The sequence below is a fragment of the Cylas formicarius genome, unplaced genomic scaffold, assembly GCF_029955315.1.
Source record: "Cylas formicarius isolate icCylForm1 unplaced genomic scaffold, icCylForm1.1 PGA_scaffold_7__23_contigs__length_41026272, whole genome shotgun sequence".
Classification (NCBI taxonomy): Eukaryota; Metazoa; Arthropoda; class Insecta; order Coleoptera; family Brentidae; genus Cylas; species Cylas formicarius.
Genome location: NW_026844352.1, coordinates 24,366,996 through 24,387,911, shown reverse-complemented (window position 1 = coordinate 24,387,911; position 20,916 = coordinate 24,366,996). Strand labels below are relative to the sequence as shown.

General features: G+C 33.6%; 1 protein-coding gene across 9 annotated transcripts in view; it reads left to right on the top strand.

The window, feature by feature from the left end:
* Positions 1-20,916, top strand: part of LOC132705304 (protein sprint) — a 298,697-nt gene that overhangs the window by 162,394 nt on the left and 115,387 nt on the right. The window contains exon 1 of one of the 9 annotated variants that reach the window (XM_060675812.1): positions 20,656-20,675. The exons of the other annotated variants lie outside the window; for them this stretch is intronic. Coding sequence (XP_060531795.1) covers positions 20,671-20,675 — 5 coding nt within the window. The 5' untranslated portion in view covers positions 20,656-20,670. Of the gene's footprint in view, positions 1-20,655; positions 20,676-20,916 lie in introns of those variants that run through there. 9 annotated transcript variants of the gene reach the window in all.

Genomic DNA, 20,916 nt, shown 5'->3' with positions numbered 1-20,916 from the left:
TAATTTGAAAATGTCTCCTTGAACAATAAGTTCCATAAACAATGACCTAATCTTATGACTATCTTGACCCCGTTCCAGTAAATTTAAAAAAATGTCAGGCCCGTTGTAAACACCTACGAGAGTTTGCGATGTTTGGTAAACCATCGCTTTTAATGACTGCATGAAGAGTGTGCCCGAATGTAGTGTTGTTTTTTCTATTTTATTGGTATTGTTACTTATATTTTGGTCAGAGTTAGTATTTACATATTCAACAAATATTCAGAAGATTGAGTTGACTCTATCTTTGAATGTTTCCGATAACGAAACGCACATTGTTGAACCCAATTCCGTAGCAGTTCTATCAAAATTTCGGAATCCAAACTTACATGAATAATACGAATTATCAAAATAAATAGGAACTAAAAGTTCAGATTTTCACGAAATTATATATTATGACATGACAATTGTTTCGACAACACCGTGTCTTTATCAAATGTAAATTTGATTTGATAAAGACACGGTGTTGTCGAAACAATTGTCATGTCATAATATATAATTTCGTGAAAATCTGAACTTTTAGTTCTTCTTTATTTTGATAAATGGATTTTCATCAAGTAAAAGCCACCTCAGTTCAATACGAAGTATCAAAAGATGAATCTATGTATGAATATGGAAATGAGCGCAAATTATCATAATGAAAACACCGCCTACATCACGAGTTCTAATTTTTATGCTGTTTTTATAATTTCATATTTATAGAAGCTGTTTCAAATAACATGTGCCTTTATTTAAAATAATAACGTCATTGGAAAGTAAGCAACGCGAAGAAAGAGAAATAATCAGAATGATTAGTTAAACTCGATAAATATTCTACTTATACTAACAGGGCGGAAAAAACATTTGCATCTTATAGACGTAAATACCTGTTAGTGGAGTATACGTAAATATTTCAGGGGAAACCTCGGGGGATGAGCAAATCAATTATTGACGAAAAACGATGCGATTCGTGTGGGGTTAAAACCCGCATTCGGGAAATCATTAAATATGTAACAGGAGTGTAAATTTAAAGCCTCTATTTTAGCCGCTTACCTTTTTATTTTCTTCCTGTTTTAAAAAATGTTCGTGTTTAAAATGTAAATAGGTAATAATGTGAAACTAACCAAAACACACACACACACAAAAGAGGAGATACAGGGAGAGACAATATCGTCTAAATTTTTTAAAAAACTAGGCTGAGAAGAAAAAGATATAAAAATATGTGGACAACACTTCAAGATCTGCCTACAGAGCTGAAAACATCGTAATCAGAAATTGTTGAACTCCAGATATCAAGAAAAAGAAACTAGTCGATAACTAGAGCAGAGATGTAATATTATCAACTAGGGAGCTAGGGAAAAGAAACACAGGAAAACTTTAAATGAGATGGTCAGTTGATGGATTCTTGTGTCCTAGCGATAGATATAACCAGAACTCAATCCCATAAACATTATAGAGGTTTCCTATATATAATATTTATGTTATTATGCTTGTATCTTCTGGACTTTGAACATCTTATAGTGAAATAGAGGTTTTGTGTAATTGATAGAATAATTTGTAAATGATAATAAATTATCAATAATTAAAGAATTACAGAAGGAAGTAGAAAATTTTTATATTATGCAGCAAGTATGAAAATGGCATTTGAGTCACGAGTTTATTTGGCACAAGCGGATCACAGCGGAGCGAATTTTTAATAAACGTGGTAAACGAAACTGACATGGTAAAACAACACTTTTCGCATTCTAGATCGGTATATAATTAATTATTTTACAAAAGGGAGTGGGAAATAGTATATCATGCAACAACGGAGCGCAGTGGAGCGAGTGCTTAATAAACGAGTGAGATAAAGAGTTTACCAAACGTGTTGCATACTATACTTTTTCTACGAAAAAATCACAATTTAATAAATTAAAAATAATAACAGATTATGGGACTACTAAATTTTGTACAATTCAAACAAAATATTTACTAGTTGCCATTCTTCATATTCGTTTGTCGTTCCGATCGGTTCTGCGATTGTTATCTCTTTTTAACTGTGTACGTTAGACAGAGAGAAATGTATTATAGACACAATTTTTAAACTTTATGTTGTTTATTCAACTTTTATAATTGATTATTAAGTAGTTTATTTAAAGAAAAAGACTATTATTAGAAGAAAAATCATCCAAGAATAGAGCTTTTAAGAGGATTAAATTTTTAAGATCGAATAAGCAAGAAGAAGCAGGTCCTAACCTTCAATTTTATTTTGTTTTGTTTCTACGGATGTTACGTGGATATCTGAAAATCGTACAAAATGGTCTTGCCAAGAAATTAATATAAAAATTGTAAAAAGCACCAGAGTTCATGGAAACGGTATGTAAAATTTCCGTAAGAAACTTAAATTATAAATGTCACTTTACTTAGCGACTAGTCCACTAGATTTTGACTTCTAACTTATAGCACGTAGTATTTAAATACATCGCAAAACATCTGCTTGCTCCCAAACCCGTGCGGTAAAAAAAATAATAATAAAAAAAAAGTGACTCTTCCCGCACGCTAGATCGGTGTGTAATTAGATATTTAACAGACGTGAGTTGAAAAAAATATAAATTGAAGTGTAAATTCCCTATCCAAAATTAGAGAACCTGTATTAAACTAACACCATCGTTAGTTATTGCTACAGTTTTTACGACAAGTTCGCTCCAATTTAAATTCAGTTTAATCCGAAGCTCACTCGTTTCGACAAAAATGGCGAGCAACCAAAGATAAATCTAATCGATTCCGTCATACAATACACACTAATTCCCCCATCGCCGACGGCGATCGTTCGATATCAAAACGAACAAATCGTCTCAAAAAGTAGAATTTAATTTGGGCCGCTATCTCGATCCTGCAAGAATCCAATTAGGTCCGCTTGCCCCGTCAAATGCATTCCCCGTAAGTTAAAAACTACCCCCCGTTCCGTTCGATTTGATAATAATGAAGGGCAATCGAAACTTTTTGCAGGGCCAGTCTAGACCTATTTGTATTAATCTTATTTATTATTCGTGTTCTGTCAGTGGGATAACTCGTAAGGTAAAAACGAATACAACTAAGCTTGAAAAAAAACCTTAAACCGCTCAAGTTTGTCATTATTAGCAAAATGTAACAAAAATCAATAAACTAAAATTGTTAAGTTTTGTAAAGCCATATAATAATCGTGGCGACACTGTATTAATAATTGGCTTCAAGTCTGCGTATCGCCGAGTGTCGGGAGTTAGTTATCGTTAAGATGCTAGACTGTGACGATGTACCCCTATTTATGTGCAAATACAAGTTCATTTCAAGTTTAAGCTCATTGATTAATTCCTGAGAAAAGGTCAGGTAGTCCTTCGATAAAAAAAATAAGAAAAGGAGCGTCTTACAACGTAATTGTTTGTTGTAATGATTACTACGATATAGAGAAACCTTAATATGTACGTTTTCTTGACATAACGAAAGCACCGCCACCATTAAATACATTAAATCAAAACATGTTTTGCTTATTTCAATTACAATTGCAAGCATTAATGTAATAGTATTTAATAATAACAATAAATGTCTTTTCATCATGGCAATCTAACGTAGCCTAGCTTAAAAGCATTCGAACACATTCAAATCATATTAAAGCCGGTATTTACCAACTAATAACCCACTTCAGTTACTTTTATGGAACAGTTTTGTGAATTTTTTTATGTTTATATTTATGAGTTTTGACATTAAGGCTTAAATAAGGCAACGCAACAATAGAAGCGCTCTTGAACAGAGCCAGGAGCAGAGGGTTCATTAATGATTTTTACTGAAAACAATTAAAAAGTTGCAATCATCCATTTTTAAGCAGTGATCTGAAATGTGATCAGTCGAAAAACAGTAGAGTTTAATTTGAGGCTCTGAATTAGCCAGTCATGAACATCAAAGGAAAAATATAAATGCATATTAGAAAATGCTTGGCACCTCAGAATGCAAATCAATTTCATCAAAATATTTATTACTAGAACCTATTACTTTGAAACCTGTTAGATAAATACGATCCGATTAAACACTTTACTGAGAAGAAATTGTAAAGCCATAGTTTATTGATAGGAAAATTGTGATTAACAGTGTCAAAAGTTACATACTCGAGGTATATCATCGACAACATTTGTTAGTACCGCGGAAGTTTCAAAATGTTTTCTAAACCCACATTGTGGGTATATTATTATTATTGACAAATTAATCATACACAGTAGACAAAACTCTCTCAAATATTTTTGATAGTGTAGGACGAATATTGATCACACGAGGATCATTTAGATTTTTAGGATCACTTTTTTCGCCAGTTACTTTCCTATTGATATTTTTCAAGGGTTAGGAAACTAGCTTCTTCCCAGGTAACAGTTTACCACGTGAAAGAACCACAATATTTTAACATTTAACATATTTTAACATAGTGATGGAATATGATCAGCCCTGGTTACGTTGACACTTCAGCCATGTTTTTATGATTCTTATAATAGTTAATTTGCTGGTGACGAGTGGAAATATTTAGAAGAAGAAGATTAGGATTAGAAAGTTTCCAGAATTATACTTTTTTTTAAGAAGAAATGTCAATATGTCCAACGGCTGCTCAAAGTTTTTGAGGATAATTTTCTGAATATTAAATTCCATGAGATTAAAATATTTTTTCACAGTGTTGTCACACTGCTTCATAAGACTTTACATAATCCGGTATTTAACTTTGGTAAATTTTTATGAACTTCAGGCCTATTGTACCATTAAAAATAATGTGCATTTATTGCTTTTACGTTTTAAGTCCGCAGACCTTCGCAGGACCGTAATGTTTTAAATTTGATTAAGCATTGATTCTGCAGGGTATTTTCGAATAAGTAGAAGCGTTTATTTTAACATTAGGTGATATGTACCGCTCTGAAGGGTTAAATCTAAATCTATGTATTACGGAGGTATTTGAATGTGATCCTTCCAGTAAGTACATATTTATGTACCTGATTCTCGAGCTTCGGCCCTACGAGGCTGTTTTCACTTTTAAGTTTGAAAATAATTATTTTGTCTTGTGCGCCTGTCGATTAACAACATTCTTCTTCTTGTATTTTTCTCTCTTCTACACGATTCTTCGATTTGTAAACATCAACAGTCTTTTTTAACACTGTCGATTATATTCTCGGTTTGATAGCACAACAAAACGGGCATCAAATTTTGAGATAGGCCCCGTATTATTTTATATTTTACCCGATTGAGATAATTATGACTTAGTTGAAAGCGCATAAAAGAAGAAATAACACTGCACCAAAATTTAGTGATAGTACCATAAACGTAATTTGGAAAATATCAGTAGAAAGCTGGTCTAACTGTGAAAAACGAGCAATAAAAGAAGAAAATATTGATCGAGAACGCTTAGTGGCGGAGTTGATCATTGAAATAGGTGACAACAGCAGCGATATATGTATTGCATATTAATAATGATACGATGTAGAACTGTAATGAAATAGAACACAATAAATTGTTACTTTGTACTAATTTTTTTATGTACAGGTTTGGAGAATTGTTCGACGAAAAAGATTGGAAACATACTTATATCCCGCTTGTCAGTATAGGTAGCTGAATTCCTAGGACGGTCCTGGAATGGTTATGGGTAAGGGTCTGCTCGGTAGGGTGTTCTGTAAGGGGCTTCGGTTTTGGTGTAATAAACATTAGGCAAAGTTAATCTCGGGGTCGGTTGCAAAAACACAATATTTCTGGCCATGGTATACCTCGCTTTGGTTTCTCTTTATAACTCTCAATAAACAGCTGAAGGATTTGTGTAGAGTTTCGTCAATGAGATTCCTCGATTATTATTAGTCAAAGCAGTGAAAAATCCTTTCTTACTTTTAAATGCTATTCTTAAGATACGAGAGTTTGCACGGCACACTTCTTTTCTGCTAATACTTAAATACGTCCCTGGAATGTGGACACGTGGTAAAAAGAATGGCCCCTCTCGCGTTACAACAAGCCGTTCTTAAACTCATCCCGAAGTCAAAAGCATAAAAAGTTGTAAAAACGGCAACAAGATTATTTAGAATCTAGATATTTTAAAATAAAAAAAAATCTTTTATTTGAATCTCGCTTTTAACGGAATAGATTGAAGTACTACCATTATTTCTGAGTTTAGTATTAGATGGTTTTTGAAATATGTGATGTATTGTATATATTTGTTTTTACACGTTCTGTGGTATTTCATTACAATTTGTCTCCCGTAATTTTCCGATGGATCTCGGTTGTTCTTCAGAATGTAAACAAGAATGGACAAATATGTGAATTCGCGTGTCAAGTTACAAATATTCTTTGAGCATTAAGACGCACCCTGTGAATATAAAGTTTAAAAGAGAAAAACTGCTTAAAAGCATCACGTCTCGGATGAAACCTGAAACCCATTTTATTGCCAACGAAGTTACTTTATTTATCGTAAAAATATCCCCGGTCTCTCGAACTTCTCGTGAATTTTCTTGCAAACCTAATAATTTTTATGCCGGTCTGGGAGCGGTTGATATAAGTAACTGAAGTTTCCTTGACTTTTATTTCCCTTTGGTACATCAAATTGGCTCAATTGCATCGCTGGGGCGCAACGAATAAATCTTAATGAAAGTGATGGGCAAATTATAAAATTCATTTTGGGTACACCAAAAGTACTGTTCATGCACGTAAGAACCGAAGATGAATTGAAAGACAAATGTTGGATTTAAAACTCAACCAGTGGATAAAAAATAAAGGGAAAATAAGAGAAAAAAAGACGACAAATGAAAGAAAAGTATTATAAAATGGACACCTTGGCAAAATAAAACAAATAGAATTGATGTCTCAAATGAGCTGATCTCAAAAAGTACGTTGTATCCAAATGGATGAACAATGAATGTCCAAAATGAACAGAAGAGGTTTAAATTGATTAAACGATTTCCCAAATAATTTTTTTTTATTTTTGTTCTATTGCAGCGTTTGCAGACTTTATAACATTTCGCAAAAAAAAGTGGAATTGTCCTTCAAAAAAAAAAATTTTAAAGGTCCATCCATCCAGTCTGGCAATGCTGGAGTCATTTCTTCATAACATTCCATTAACTATTCTAAAACTTTTTTTAAGTAAAAATCTACGGTAATAAAAGACAAAGGGTGAAAAGTTAGCCTATTTCAGGTATTAAAAAATTAACCCTGAATATTTTGAAAGATTTTGTAGTTTTAATTTTTATTAAATTTAATTTGTTAAATTATAATGAGAAATAATTGTCAGATTATCATTTAAACCAATCTATATTCGGCGATACAACCTACATTAAGTTTTGTAATCATTGCAAAATCTAATTTCAACATCGAACTTGTTGGGGGTACCAATTGTAGGTAGTTATTATTTTTATTTGTAACCTTGAATTATTAATAAAATGGTACTGCCGAAAGCAAGAACCAGGCTAAAGTTATATTTATACCTTTTTTGCATGATAGAATCTATTATTCTCTTCCATGACAGGAATAAACCTTAAAAACATTTTCAAAAATGCTCAAATTGACACCAACAAACAGTTGAAACAGCATGGTGTAACTAATTGTTCGTCGCCTTGCTTCTTTCTGTCTACAATACAATTAGTTGGTTGGTTTTTTACAATTTATTTTCAACAAGTTAAAAACGCATTGATAATTTTTTGTCAATGGTGCTTTTACGGGAGGAAAAAAATTGTTTACACTCTTAAGAACCGAATTTGTCAGCGAATAACGGTATCCCCCGTCTCCAAAAATTAATAAGTTAATTTAATCCGGCAAGACCCCTCGACTGAAGGGTGTTCATTACCAAAAAATGATTTCTTTTAAGATGCCAATTACTTGTTTTGCTGCAGCGTCTTTTAAATTTAGGAGCAATTTGTCTTGGCTCTAGACACGCTGTTCCCTTCAAGGATCCCTTAGGACGTATTGAAAATACGAGCGAGGCCTAAGGCGGATTAAATTAAGGGAGAATAAAGATTATAGAAAATACAAATCTGGTATTGGGGGCGGAGGGTAACAATCCCGTTCACCTGAAAGTCAGAGTCGCGACAGTTAAGTCAGAAAATTTCAAAGGCTAAGTTACCAATAAGAAGCTTGATTAGCTTTGTCCACCAATAAATATTTAACACATACTTTGATCAGCTGTTACGAAAATATGAATTGAGACGGTTTTTGTATTATGATAATAAAACCTGTTTGAACATTGCTTCTGAAAGGCACTGGTTTCACCATATTATTTGTATAAACCGAATGAAAATTAATTTTTCAAAGAAACTTCAAAAATTTTTCAAAAATATAATGATTTTTCTACATCAATAGAATGGGATTCAGAAGATAATGTCCCACTCTCTACGATACTTGAAATGGAACTATGTGTTAGAGAAACGAACATAACGCAAGATATTCTTGGAAAGTATGTTGGAATCGACAATATTACAATATTATTGATGAGACTAGTGTGAACATTGAAGATGCAATAGAAAACATAAAAGAACCAGCACCGGAAGAAGAATGTGATAGTGAGGAACCTAACACAAGTAACAGCCATAATGAAGCTTTAAAAATATTTGCCGTTCTAAAAGTTTTTGCTACATTGCATTTCAACTCTTTATAAATTTAGATCATTTTCAGTCTAGTTTGTTAAAGCAAAAAACAATAAATCTGCGTCAGACTAGTATCTTATACTTTGTAAATAAATAATTATAGTTCATTCACCTATATTATTTTCAATAGTTTTTTGTATGTTTTTAAAGAAATAAACGTAATACATATTTACGATTAATGTAGATTTTTTTTCATGCACCTCTAAGTAGAGGAATCGTGAGTGTCCGGTTATGGGGGTATTCACTGTACTTAAAAATTGAAAAGGTGCGAGCAGCAATAAAAGAAAGAATATTTGACAATAACAATTTTGGTAAGAGTCATAAAAAAAAAGTTTAAATCGATGACACTCAAATTTATGCTATTTTGTTTGTATTAGCAATTGTCAAATTTACGTGTTATTAAATCTAGTTAGTTTACTATTGGTGCAGACGTATTAACCGGTAATCCCTTAAAGGAAAATATGTGGTTTATCCGCACCAGTATTTACATGAGCATGTTCCTATTCGGTGGATTAGCCGTGCAACTAAATTTGTTTGGCCACCAAGGGGTCCAGATTTAAAACCTTTTTAGTTCCCGATATTGCTATACTTGAGGGACCTAATATACACGACAAAAAATACAAGGAGTCACGAATAAACTTATAAATAATAGAGAACTTTTGTTTAATATTTAGAGACATGCAACATTTAATTTGAAGTTTTTTTAATATACTATGGTCAAAATTATTATTCATAAATTTTGGGTCTTTTCTTGCTCCACGTAACTTTTCAGCTTTGAAGTGTTTATAAAAAAAAACAGAAAAAATACCTTTTCACTTGCAAGCAAGATATAAACCATAACTCGACAGGAAAAAAAATTATTCCAACTGATGCTGGAGCTCTCTAGCAGCAACGTCCAAATAAGCTTCTAATAATAAAATTTAAAGGATCCAATTCAACATTTGTATGAAATATGTCGAACTTAAGGGTCATATTTTGGTGTCTAGAATCTCTTTAAACAATGCCCGTTCTTTATGAATCACCTTGTATATGATTAATTTTTGTTGGTTATTTGAATACATAATAAAGCAGTATATTAAAAGCACATTCGCTTGAAAACAGAATCTATGTAAATGTTTATTTAAATTTAATGTAAATATTTCCAGATATTTAAAAGCTCTCTAATATGAAATAAGATAAGCGCCGTGTGTAGCATGTGTGTTATATTTTCATGCGCGTTGTCAAACGGAGTCGGTACGCCGCTGATCGTCAAGAAATCATTATCACTGCGATAAAGCGATTTTTCTCTCCCCTGCCGGTCTCCTAAAACCTTTTCAATTCTCTCCTTTATGCATTCATTAATTTCCACTCACGGAAACTTTTAGATTTCAGCCTTCATTGAGTTTTGAAACTTTTGGAAATAAATTTCGCGCCCATTGTTTTGGTTTTTTTTTAAGTTAAATGAGCCGGAACTTCGGTTCAATTTATGCGTTCGACGTGACAACATTTTGAATTATCAGTCAAGCGAAAACGATGCATGTGATTTGTTTGACATATTCATTTGACGTTCATTATTGATTTAATTTCTAACGAAAATGTTTGCACGGCGAGCAAGTTTATATTGTTTCCCAGTTCGTTCTGGAAGGACGGGAGGGATTTTGAGAGGGAAAGCTGTTAGAGCGGTTGAAACAGCGGTTACCTAGGTTAAAGCTGTCGAGAACCTTCAGGGAAATTAAGTTTAACTTCATGCAGTGTTCGGGTGTTCGGTATAATGACAGGGAGCCAAAGTCAGACAAGTTTCGACAACTTTGAGAAAAAAATTAATTGCCAGACCAGGTTCAACCGCGTCTCGGTAATAAAGATAGGAAAATTTTCGTTTGTTATTTGCTAGGAATATTTTAATTAATTTTTTTTAACTCCGCGCTCAAAAATACTCAACCAGCCACTGCGTGTGACTTGTGCAAACTGTCACTTTGGCACGTCAGCTTCATTAAACACTGCCGTGAGGCAATTCGAGCGTTCTTTAGTCACCGGTTGGCAGCGTTTTGATGTTTTCGGTAGATATTTAAAACACTGATATTTTCATTACATGGTGCACTTCTTCAGACACTCGTTAATAAAACACCTCACTATATTGTCGTTAATAACACGTATCGTATAATATAATAATTTGAAATCAAAATGATATACAAATTCATGATACCAAAACGGAAAATACGGGTGTTTACAAGAAAAAAATGTATTCATATTTTTATGAATTAGGTTGAAATGGACTTTTAAGCATAGCAGATAATTTTTACCGGATCCATAGGTAGGCCAAGTTTAAAATGAACGTCACACTAATTGAACATCACTCACGAGGTGACTTAAAAAGTTTACCGAACGTGTTGCATACTATACTTATTCTACGACCGTTATTTTTTGGGTACATTTTCTGAAATGTCCAAAGTGGCTCGAATTCGTGGGAAACGAAACTAACGTGGTAAATTGACGCTTCCCGCACGCTAGATCGGTACGTAATTAAGTATTTTACAGACGAGAGTAGAAAAAATTTATTGAACGTTTCAGAACTGTCTTTAAATATACAAAATAGTTAGATAAGAATGTACTTCCATATTAAATGTATTGAATTTTTTTGAAGAATATTTCATTATGTAAAATTTATAAATATGTAAAATTTTATCATTGGATCATAAAAAAGTATAATAGCGTCTTTTGAAAATGTTATATTAACTCAATTTTTGATATTTTATGCTTTTTTACCAACCTTCTGGATTCCTCCTGCGTCGGTTTTTGTTGAATCGAACTTGCTAATATTTCGAAAATCATCTTGTTGGCTTCTTCAGAGCTTAACTGAAACTGAAGAAGCCAACAGGATGATTGGCGATACGTTAACAAGTTCGACTAAGCAAGCTTTGTCATGAATCATGCTTGAAACGGTATCGCACTCGGATGAAGGTAAGATGGAAGCAATTTCAAGATATATAGACAGAAGAGTCTTATTGATTGAACGTTAGCTAGTTCGAGGCAACAAAAACCGATGCAGGAGGATCCAGAAGTTTTTTAAAATGTAATACAGTAGCTTGTGGAAGTTTCTTTGAAAAACTTACAAATAAGATATCGAAATATCATTCATTCATTCATTCATTCATTATTTGGTTAATTGGTTAATATACGAGTGACTTAAAAAGTTTACCGAACGTTTTGCATACTATACTTTTTCTACGATCGTTAGTTTTTGGGTACATTTTCGCAAAACAACACTGACATGACCGTCAGAATTGACCAACGTCAAAATTCAAAGCGTGGGAAATATCTCCGTGGGAAACGAAACTAACGTGTAAAGTGACGCTTTCCGTAAGCTAGATCGCTGTGTAATTAAGTATTTTACAGACGGAAGCAGAAAAATGTAGAAAAATGTGGAAATCTCTAGAATTTCTCACTATGAGTCCCTGCATTTTGAGTGCAACTCTACAGGTTTCATCGACGTGATTACTGAAGGAGAGTTTTGAGTCAAATGTTACTTCCAGGCCTTTAAAACTATCACATTTTCTTAATAATACGTTATCCAGATGGTAATTAAAAGTTATAGATCAGTTTTGTTTGAAAATGTCATTGCGAAACATTTGTCTATATTGAGGGGTAAGTTATTAGAAGTGCACCAAGAACCAATCTCCAAATAATTTTGCAAAGACATATAATCGTCCAATTATTCCAACCAATTTCACATCATCAGTAAAGAGCAAAATTTGACTATCTTAAAAACTGCATTTATTCGGCAATGTAAATAAAATAAGTGTAACCTTATTGAAATTTTAAAAATCATGCAGTGCTTGGTTTCGCACATTCTAGAATGAAAGCTACATATTCAAAAGGCTTGTAGTATTTTAATTTATTTGATGCAGTATATATTCTTTTCATTAGTTGTGTTAAATGAATCTGCAACAAAGTATCGTAATTACGAAAAAATGTCATTTAAATAGGTCATCAGAGCCATCCTTTTCGTTGGACTTTTCAAGACGAGATTTGTCGACAGTTGATAATACTTGAGCGCAAAAGTTAGTTCCGACAACGGTAGTTTAGCAAATTTTAGCTTTTGTTTGCCCGGCCTCTCGCAGAAAAGTCGGTGAAATATAACCGACGAAGTCGGCAGAATCAAAGATAATCCCGAGAAAAGTTTCCCGAAAAGAGTTAAATCTTTTTTCTTTGGTTGAGTGAGCGTAGGTTTAGTTTCGACAGGATAATTTAGTGTTTACGGGGTTTTGTTTCCCAAGTTAGTAGAATGCCTGCTCAATGGCAAGGCAAATAAAACCGTTTTGCATTTCACATTTAGTGATATTAGTACCTGTTTATATATTTTCGTATGGCGATAAAAACTTTAGTAACATGCACGCTCAACAACCCATGCACATTAGTGTATAGTTCGCTGATTTTCGCCAAAATGTCTAAAAGTCAATGTCAAATGTAAGGATATTACAAACTACCAAAGTTTTGATAAAAAATGCATTGGCGGCTGTGCGGCGATATCACAAATTTGAGTTTGACTTTAAAAGTCAAGTTTTTGCTTGTTTTAATAAAAGCTTCATTTGGTTTGGTGATAGTGATAACCCAGTTTTTTTTTTGCAACGGAGATTACAAACCCAGGTAAGGTTATGAAAATTTTTAGAAGAAACTGTGAAATATTTGCTTGTTTTAATTAGTAATAGATATAAATTTGACGCAGTATATTTTCCATTAAAAGAACTGCGTTTATGAAGTTTCTGTTAGGGCTACAAAAAATAATTAAAAGTGTTAACTCTGAGGTTAATATATTGACTTTCTGGCTGCGTACTTTCTTTTTGCTATCAAGTGCAAACATCAGAGAAAAAATATTTTTTTTAGGTCGCTCCAAGTTCAAGAACCAGGAACTCTATAATGTGATGTTTCGAAGAAAAAAAATTGGCACAATCATCCACTGTTGCCCAATAAATATAAGAAGTCTGTTCGTGAAAATAGTGGTATTTTTTGCGTTAATCTGGCCTCCAGATGGAAGAAAGTGCGACGGAACAAGTCTTCGTTCTATTCAAAATACAAAAGCTGGCTGCTAGTTTTGGAAAAGTAGACTGAACTTAAAACTGAATTGGCAATACAGCATGAACAAGTGTCAGTGGGGCGTCCAAAGTTATCTTTTTGTGAAAAAGTGCCCGATCACAGAGAAGCGATACACTACAGTTATCTAGAGAAATAAATCACGATACTCAGTTAATAGTAAATGCGGCAGTGGTTGGTGTAAAAGTGAGTGGAGACAAAGATTTGTCGTGCGTTTTAAAAGAGACCAAACGAAGTCCTACACATGTTCGTCAAGTATAGCTCTCAAGAAACACTTGCTTTTATACGTGACAACAGATTCACGAAACAACAATACTTGGCTATCTGATTGGGTGCACTAATCTCTATAATCATATTTTGGAGGCCAAAAAAGACTGTCACCATCGATTATCATGCAAGATCTTCTTAACACACACACAAAGCATGTTACTCATGCAAGAAGGGTTTTTCCTCAGCGTTTCTAGAAGTCAGATGTCAGCTACGTTATTTGTGAGTTATGGTTTTGATGAAAGCTCAAGGCAGGCTCAATACAAACAAAAAATGTCTTCTGGAGATACACAAGATACGAGTATTTTCGCTACCACCATGATTTCCTTGAGGCTAACTAGCTCAGACGGCATTATCCTCTGGAATAATGAAATGCCACAATCTCTGAGGTTTTGCAGGCTGTTGAAACTGGAATATGTCGAAGAAACTAGGGATCATGTTATGAAAGAGAAAGAAAGTCTAGATAATAAAATTAAAGATCTTCAAGAATACCAGACCTTAATCAACAATTTCCATGTTGTATTACCAACCAACACTCGCTCAAGTCGGGCATGCCCAATTTGTAATTTAACCCCTGCAAAATTTTTAACACATAATAATTTTGAAGACTATAATTCTGCAACAACAGAAAATGCACTTCATTATGGTGGAAGCCCCCTGCATTGCTGGATAAGATATTTTTGAGTCTGGCAAATGAGGGGTACAGAAAATAAGGTATCTTTCATCTTCTTGCAAAAAAAAAGCTCATCCAAAATCTATTTTGGTCTCGTTTAGACTTGTCGATAAGCCAAAATGCAATGGTTATGGATCTACCGGCAACACGGCCAGGAAAGATTTTTCCAATGCTCAAGAATTTGCAGAGATAACAGGTGTTTCTTACACTTTCATATATCGTTTCTGGATTATTCTTGTCGCACTCAATTGTCAGCTTGCAATAAACTTATCTGCATACTATTTCGAGACTGGTTACATTTTCGTGGAAACATATCCATGGTTCCCAATGTCAGAATTATTGTACATAGTAAACAAATCATTGAAAACCTTGTATTTCTTCAGTGAAGAAGCTTCGGAGGTTAGAAATAAGATATTCAAGCATTATATAGAGAGTTTCATGCCAGAAAAAGCAGCAGAATTAATAACTTGGTCGATATATTTAATCGAGCAATGGACCTCAGACCCCTTCATATCTTCGTTGTCCCTTAAAACAAGAAAATCAATACGAATACAGTCTTGATGAGAATAAATTAGAAGATTTATTTGGGAACTCGAAATTTAAAGAGCACATTGATGCGTTTCCGATCAAAGTTTCCCAAAACCAGTCGTTATTTAGATGCATCTCTGGATGTAAAGAAAATGCATGCATTATTTGTCGCAAAATATCCAGAGCTGGAACATTTATTTAAATACGAATTCTGTTTGAAGTATTTTAACGAAAACTTCGCTTTTAAGTTTGGGAGGCCACAGGTTGATGTGTGATGTGTGCTCGGCGTGCGAAAGACATGGAACGAAGCTGAAGGATGTTAACCTTAACGGTAACGCAAAAAGAGTAGTTGCAGCGGAACTTTTATAATAAAAATTTTGTAATAAAATTAAAGAAGTGCAAAACCAACGACCAGAAGTAATGGGACTGGGTTTTAATGATATGCATATTCCAGTCCAGGAAAATTTTTATTTTAGGCAGCTCTAGATATTTTCATTCCAAATACACATAAATACACTTAAGAAGAATACTGGTCATGTTTGTACTTACGATGAAGGTGAAGGTCACAAGGGACCTAATGAAGTGTGCACGTCTCTGAATGATTACATATCGAATCGTATACCCCCTGAAATCACTGAACTGCATTTATTTTCCGATGGATGTGCAGAGCAGAACCGAAACCAAACTGTGGTTCGTTTCCTCTCAGTATTATAAGCAACCAAGAGGTTCAACAAAATCTATCACTACTTTCCAGACATTCGTTTTTGCCCTGCGACCTAGATTTCGAATGTGCAAAACGGAATTCGAATTTACACTCCACAAGAATTTAATCTTGACTGCCAGAAAAAGGCAGCCATTTAATGTAAAGCGATTCCGACATACTGACATTACTGATTTTAAAAACTGGTGGCCTAAATATTATAAAACAAAGTGTAGCACTCGAGGCACCGGTTCCGTTTGCTGTATCAAACTATCGTCAGCTCCTATGAAGGTGCTCCCATACTTTTAAATTACTCAAAAACATAAGAGCAGCCCACCTCTGAATGTCAAGGACCTGTACCAATTAACGAAGAAAAGTAGTGGACATCAAGAAGGTAATGACATATACCCACGGTGAAGTGTTGGAACTCTATTACCACATCACATCGTGGAATACCACAAATGCTAAAAATGATGATTGCGATGTCTGTTTTGATAATGTATTTTTTCTTTGTCAACAAATATTCATTAGGGCGTTGAGTTAAAAAACCGTATACGTTCATCCCTCCTTTTATCTGCGATTCGTAGTGCATTTTATTTTTTGAAAAATTACCACTAAACATACATTGTGAACCACGAGCCCTAAAACTTTTCTTTGCGAGTCGAAATCGTATGTCGACTAGTTTCAATGTTAAAATGTTTGTATTGATTTTCTGGAAACGCTGATTTTTGACTTGTGCGGTTTTCGAACTCACGGGTTCAATTAAAATTCTTGTATAAGTTTAAATTAATAAATGTAAACCACTCTCAAAAATTTAAATGATCTCGATTTAATAACATAATAAACCGCTTTACTTGGTGGTTCGAAATTAGGAGATGACACACAAATTAAGTTTATATATGAGTATATAATTTTGCACTTTTTAACAATTTACATGTTCCTTGATATTTTCTAATCTGCACAAAATTCATATTCTAAACGCACATGTCTCCCTATGCATTTTACTGCGATACATGATAGCTTTGACCAATCACAAGATACGTGAGAATGCTTTGGGATTTTTGACATTTCGGATTTGGGCGCCGAATTTGGTTGTTTTGTTTTAAATGTTCACGAAACACTTATTTCAAAATGGTTTGCTCTGTTTAGTGTGTGGATACCACCAATTGCGTTCATCCCAACTTCAGTTGTCATAGGTAAGCTGCACCCAGCTGCCATCTTATGGCAAAAAAACTGAAAGCTCTGGCGTTTGAAAGCGTAGAAATTGATTGGCTTAACCCACATACCTATTAGAGATATAGCGACATTGAGTATAGAAATGAGGAAGCAACTATGAAAAATAAATTGAGAAAGTCCATTGAACATGCGCATGCGCGAGATTTAAACTTTCTTTTTTAACCAATGACCTCGCGGCATTTAACAACTAACATGGCCGTTGAGAGATCGGAAATAAGTTTGAGTGCGGCAGTTTACGGCAGGATGGTCTCAAAATATGCGTAGATCTCGTTATATACTCTGGGAAAACGAGTAAGTGTGTCGAAATCGCTGTTTGATAAGAAAATTCATGGAAAATCATTACCAGCTTTACGAAAATATACTATGTAATAGCTATATGGCTGGACCAAATCATGGAATATTGGCTGCGAGTTTCTTTTGGGTATAAAATCTTTTTTTAATCATAAAACAAATGAAGATATTAAAAATCCGTCAAGGTTATCACTGTACTCGAAAAGCCTCAAGAATGTGGTTCCGGTTCTGCGTTTCTCTGAAATTAGATTGTACCAAATATTTGTCCACTTCAAACATCGAACCAGCTCGTGCGGTAAAAAATCTTTTAGAAATAAGATTTTTACATAAGTAAAAATTCTATTTAAATGTTGTCTAAATATAGATTCTAAATGCGGATTTAGAAAAAATTGACCCGCCTCTTGAGAAGATGGATTTCTGTTTTATCTAAGGGTAAACTGCAAATAAACGCTGTCACGCATCTGCCCGTCTGAAAAATGCTTGTAGTTTATCATGTTTCCTCCAGCACGAAGCCTTATCTATGCTCCGGGCGTTACGCAACACTGGCTTTGTGGTTGTCAAATTTACAACCGCTTTCCATTAAAGTTGGTAATTGTGGATTCAGTGTGTGCTTATTTTTGTTAAAATAAGTAAAAACTAAAAGTTCAGATTTTCACGAAATTATATATTATGACATGACAATTGTTTCGACAACACCGTGTCTTTATCAAATGTGATAAAGACACTGTGTTGTCGAAACAATTATCATGTACAAATATATAATTTCGTGAAAATCTGAACTTTTAGTTCTTATTTATTTTGATAAGTGGATTTTCATAATATTGTCAGAAACGTTTGTGAAACAAACCAACGGATGCGTGCTGCCTTTGCCATATACATTTTTCTTAATGCACATGCACACGCGAATATAATATTCCACGACCTTATGGAAATGAAAAATTAGACATTATAGTGCCTTGGAGTAATTTTATAACAAAGAACCGAAATTTGTCGCCTACATTGTAGATAAACATGTCACATTTCAGGTTTATTAATGCAAATATCTTTGAGAAGCATATGATTGTAATTAATCTTTGTTTTTTTAATTTACTGTAGTATGTTGTATTGTTTGACATTGGAACACATTCTGACGTTGATGTGTTATCGAATAGTTATTAACAGTCATTAAAAGTGTTGTTAACGGAAACCTATCTGATCTCGATATCGGTAGTGCGCATTATCCCGCGAATTGTCTGCTATTTTTAGTTCCACCCTGTGTGCCTTATCATAAAGGTGACTACAAAATTGCGGAAATTGATTTTTATTTTGATTTGAAAATGTGATTGTGTGCCGATTTTGTTCTAGGACTTACAAGACATTGAGCCACCCGTATGTTATGGACAGCTATAATACGATCAAAAATATAGTGCATTTATTGCTTTGACGTTTTAAGTATTTTACAGTAAGTTAACCGCAGACCTTTGCAGAGTGGTGGTAAAACCCATCCCAACAGATGTTAATTCTGCATTAAGTGGGTCTTACCTGAAGTGGACCTTAACAAACATTTGTAGAAACTTGAAATTATTGATGAAGCATTGATGCTGCGGAGTATTTTCCAATAAGTAGAAGCTTTTATTTTAACATCTGGTAGTATGTAGTTCTTAAGAGTTTAATCTGAATTGCAATATGTTCGTGTATATTACGGAGGTCAGATTTCAGATAGATAAAGGTACGTCATAAGAATATAGATAAATGTTTATTAGAATTTTACAATTAAACATTTTTTTGAAGGTTTCTGTTTTTTAAGACCTTAAAATGTGGAGACCGTGGAATGAAGCAGATGGTCCCCTGTACGAAGAAGTGGAAAGAATTGGAGATGGTAGTCAAATAAAAAAAACGGATCCATTTGTCTTCTGATGCTAAACAAATTGTTTTGAATGTTTACAATTTTATAAGATATTCAGAAGGGGAAGTAGGAGCAGCAAGAAAAACAAGTGACGTGACCAAAGTGCCGAAGTCAACTGCAAGAAAAATTGTTGCAAATGGGATAGTCAAGAGGAAAGTGAGAGAAGACGCTGGTACTTCGTGAGTTTTTAAAGAGCAACACGCAAATCTAATTAGGCGTATAATCTACGATGCTTATAATAGTGTTTTAAACATAGAAAAACTGTATAAAAAGGTACTCCCAGACTGAAACATTAGTTGTGTCAAACAGTCGTTGCTGTACTTTTTTGAAGAAAATGGAGGTTATTTAAATGCAATTGAAAAATTTCGAGAGAAAAATAGGCTAATAGTGTATTTAGACGAAACGTCGTTCGACACTCACGACACACTAAAACAGGGATGGTGTGATATCAGTAACAAGTGTACTAAACGTGCCTTATTTTTGTCTACCAAAAACGTCAAGTGTGGATTACCATAAAAACTATCGCCAAATACTGTTATTGTGTTGGATGATGCCTCGTATCATTCAGCCCAAATTAGAAAAATTCAAAATAAGAAGAAATTAAAGAATTTCTGTACGCAAATGATTTATATTTTGAAGAAAGCTGCACTCTGGAATTGTTAAAAATAAAACATTTTAATAAAGACTACACAATCGATTCGATAGCAGACCAAAACGTACATGAAATCTTGCATATTTAACCCGATTGAGATTATTTGTTCAGAGTTGAAAGCATATAAGAAGAAATAACGCTGCGCCAAAATGTAGTGATAGTACCATAAACGTAATTCGGCAAGAGGTAGCTAAAATGTCAGTACAAAACTGTGAAACACGAGTAATTAAAGAAGAAAATATTTATCGAGAACGATTAGTAGCGGAATTGATCATTGAAGTAGGACAGTAGCGATAGTGGCGATTTTTTATTTGACTGATAATTTATTATTATTATATTTAATATTTTGTATATGAATAATGTAGAAATTTAATGAAATAGAACATAATAAATTGTACTAATTTTTTTATGTACTTGTTTCAAGAATTACAAACATTATTATATCCCGCCTGTTAGAGGTAGATAAATTCTTAGGACGGTCCTGGAATGGTTACGGGTAAGGGGCTGCGGTTTTGGAGTAATTAACAATACGCAGTTAAGTTAATCACGGGGTCGATTGTCAAAGCGCCATGGTCTAAGTATATATTATTTTGAATTCGTAGCAATTGTACCAATTTTTAAATTGAATTCTAAATTGGTTAATATCGCAACCATAGTATACATAACACATTTTATTTTATTTTATTATAAGTTTCGAAACATATACGTTTTGTTTATTTCAGGTAAGTCCACGAACCATCTTGCTACTTCTAAATGCCGTAAGTATATCTTAAAATGTAATTTTCTCTTTACCGCGTTTAAGAAGTAAACTGGCATTTTATGCTCTCGTAGAATTAATATTATTTTGTATTCCACTGGGTGCAACGAAACTGCAGAATACTATTTTCTCGCTAGTTTAGTTTGAAATTTATTTGCTAACTTAGTAACCGCAACTGGTCTGGCGTTGCAAAGTTGTAGACGACTGCCCGTTTCACAAGTATCATGAAAGTAAGTATATTC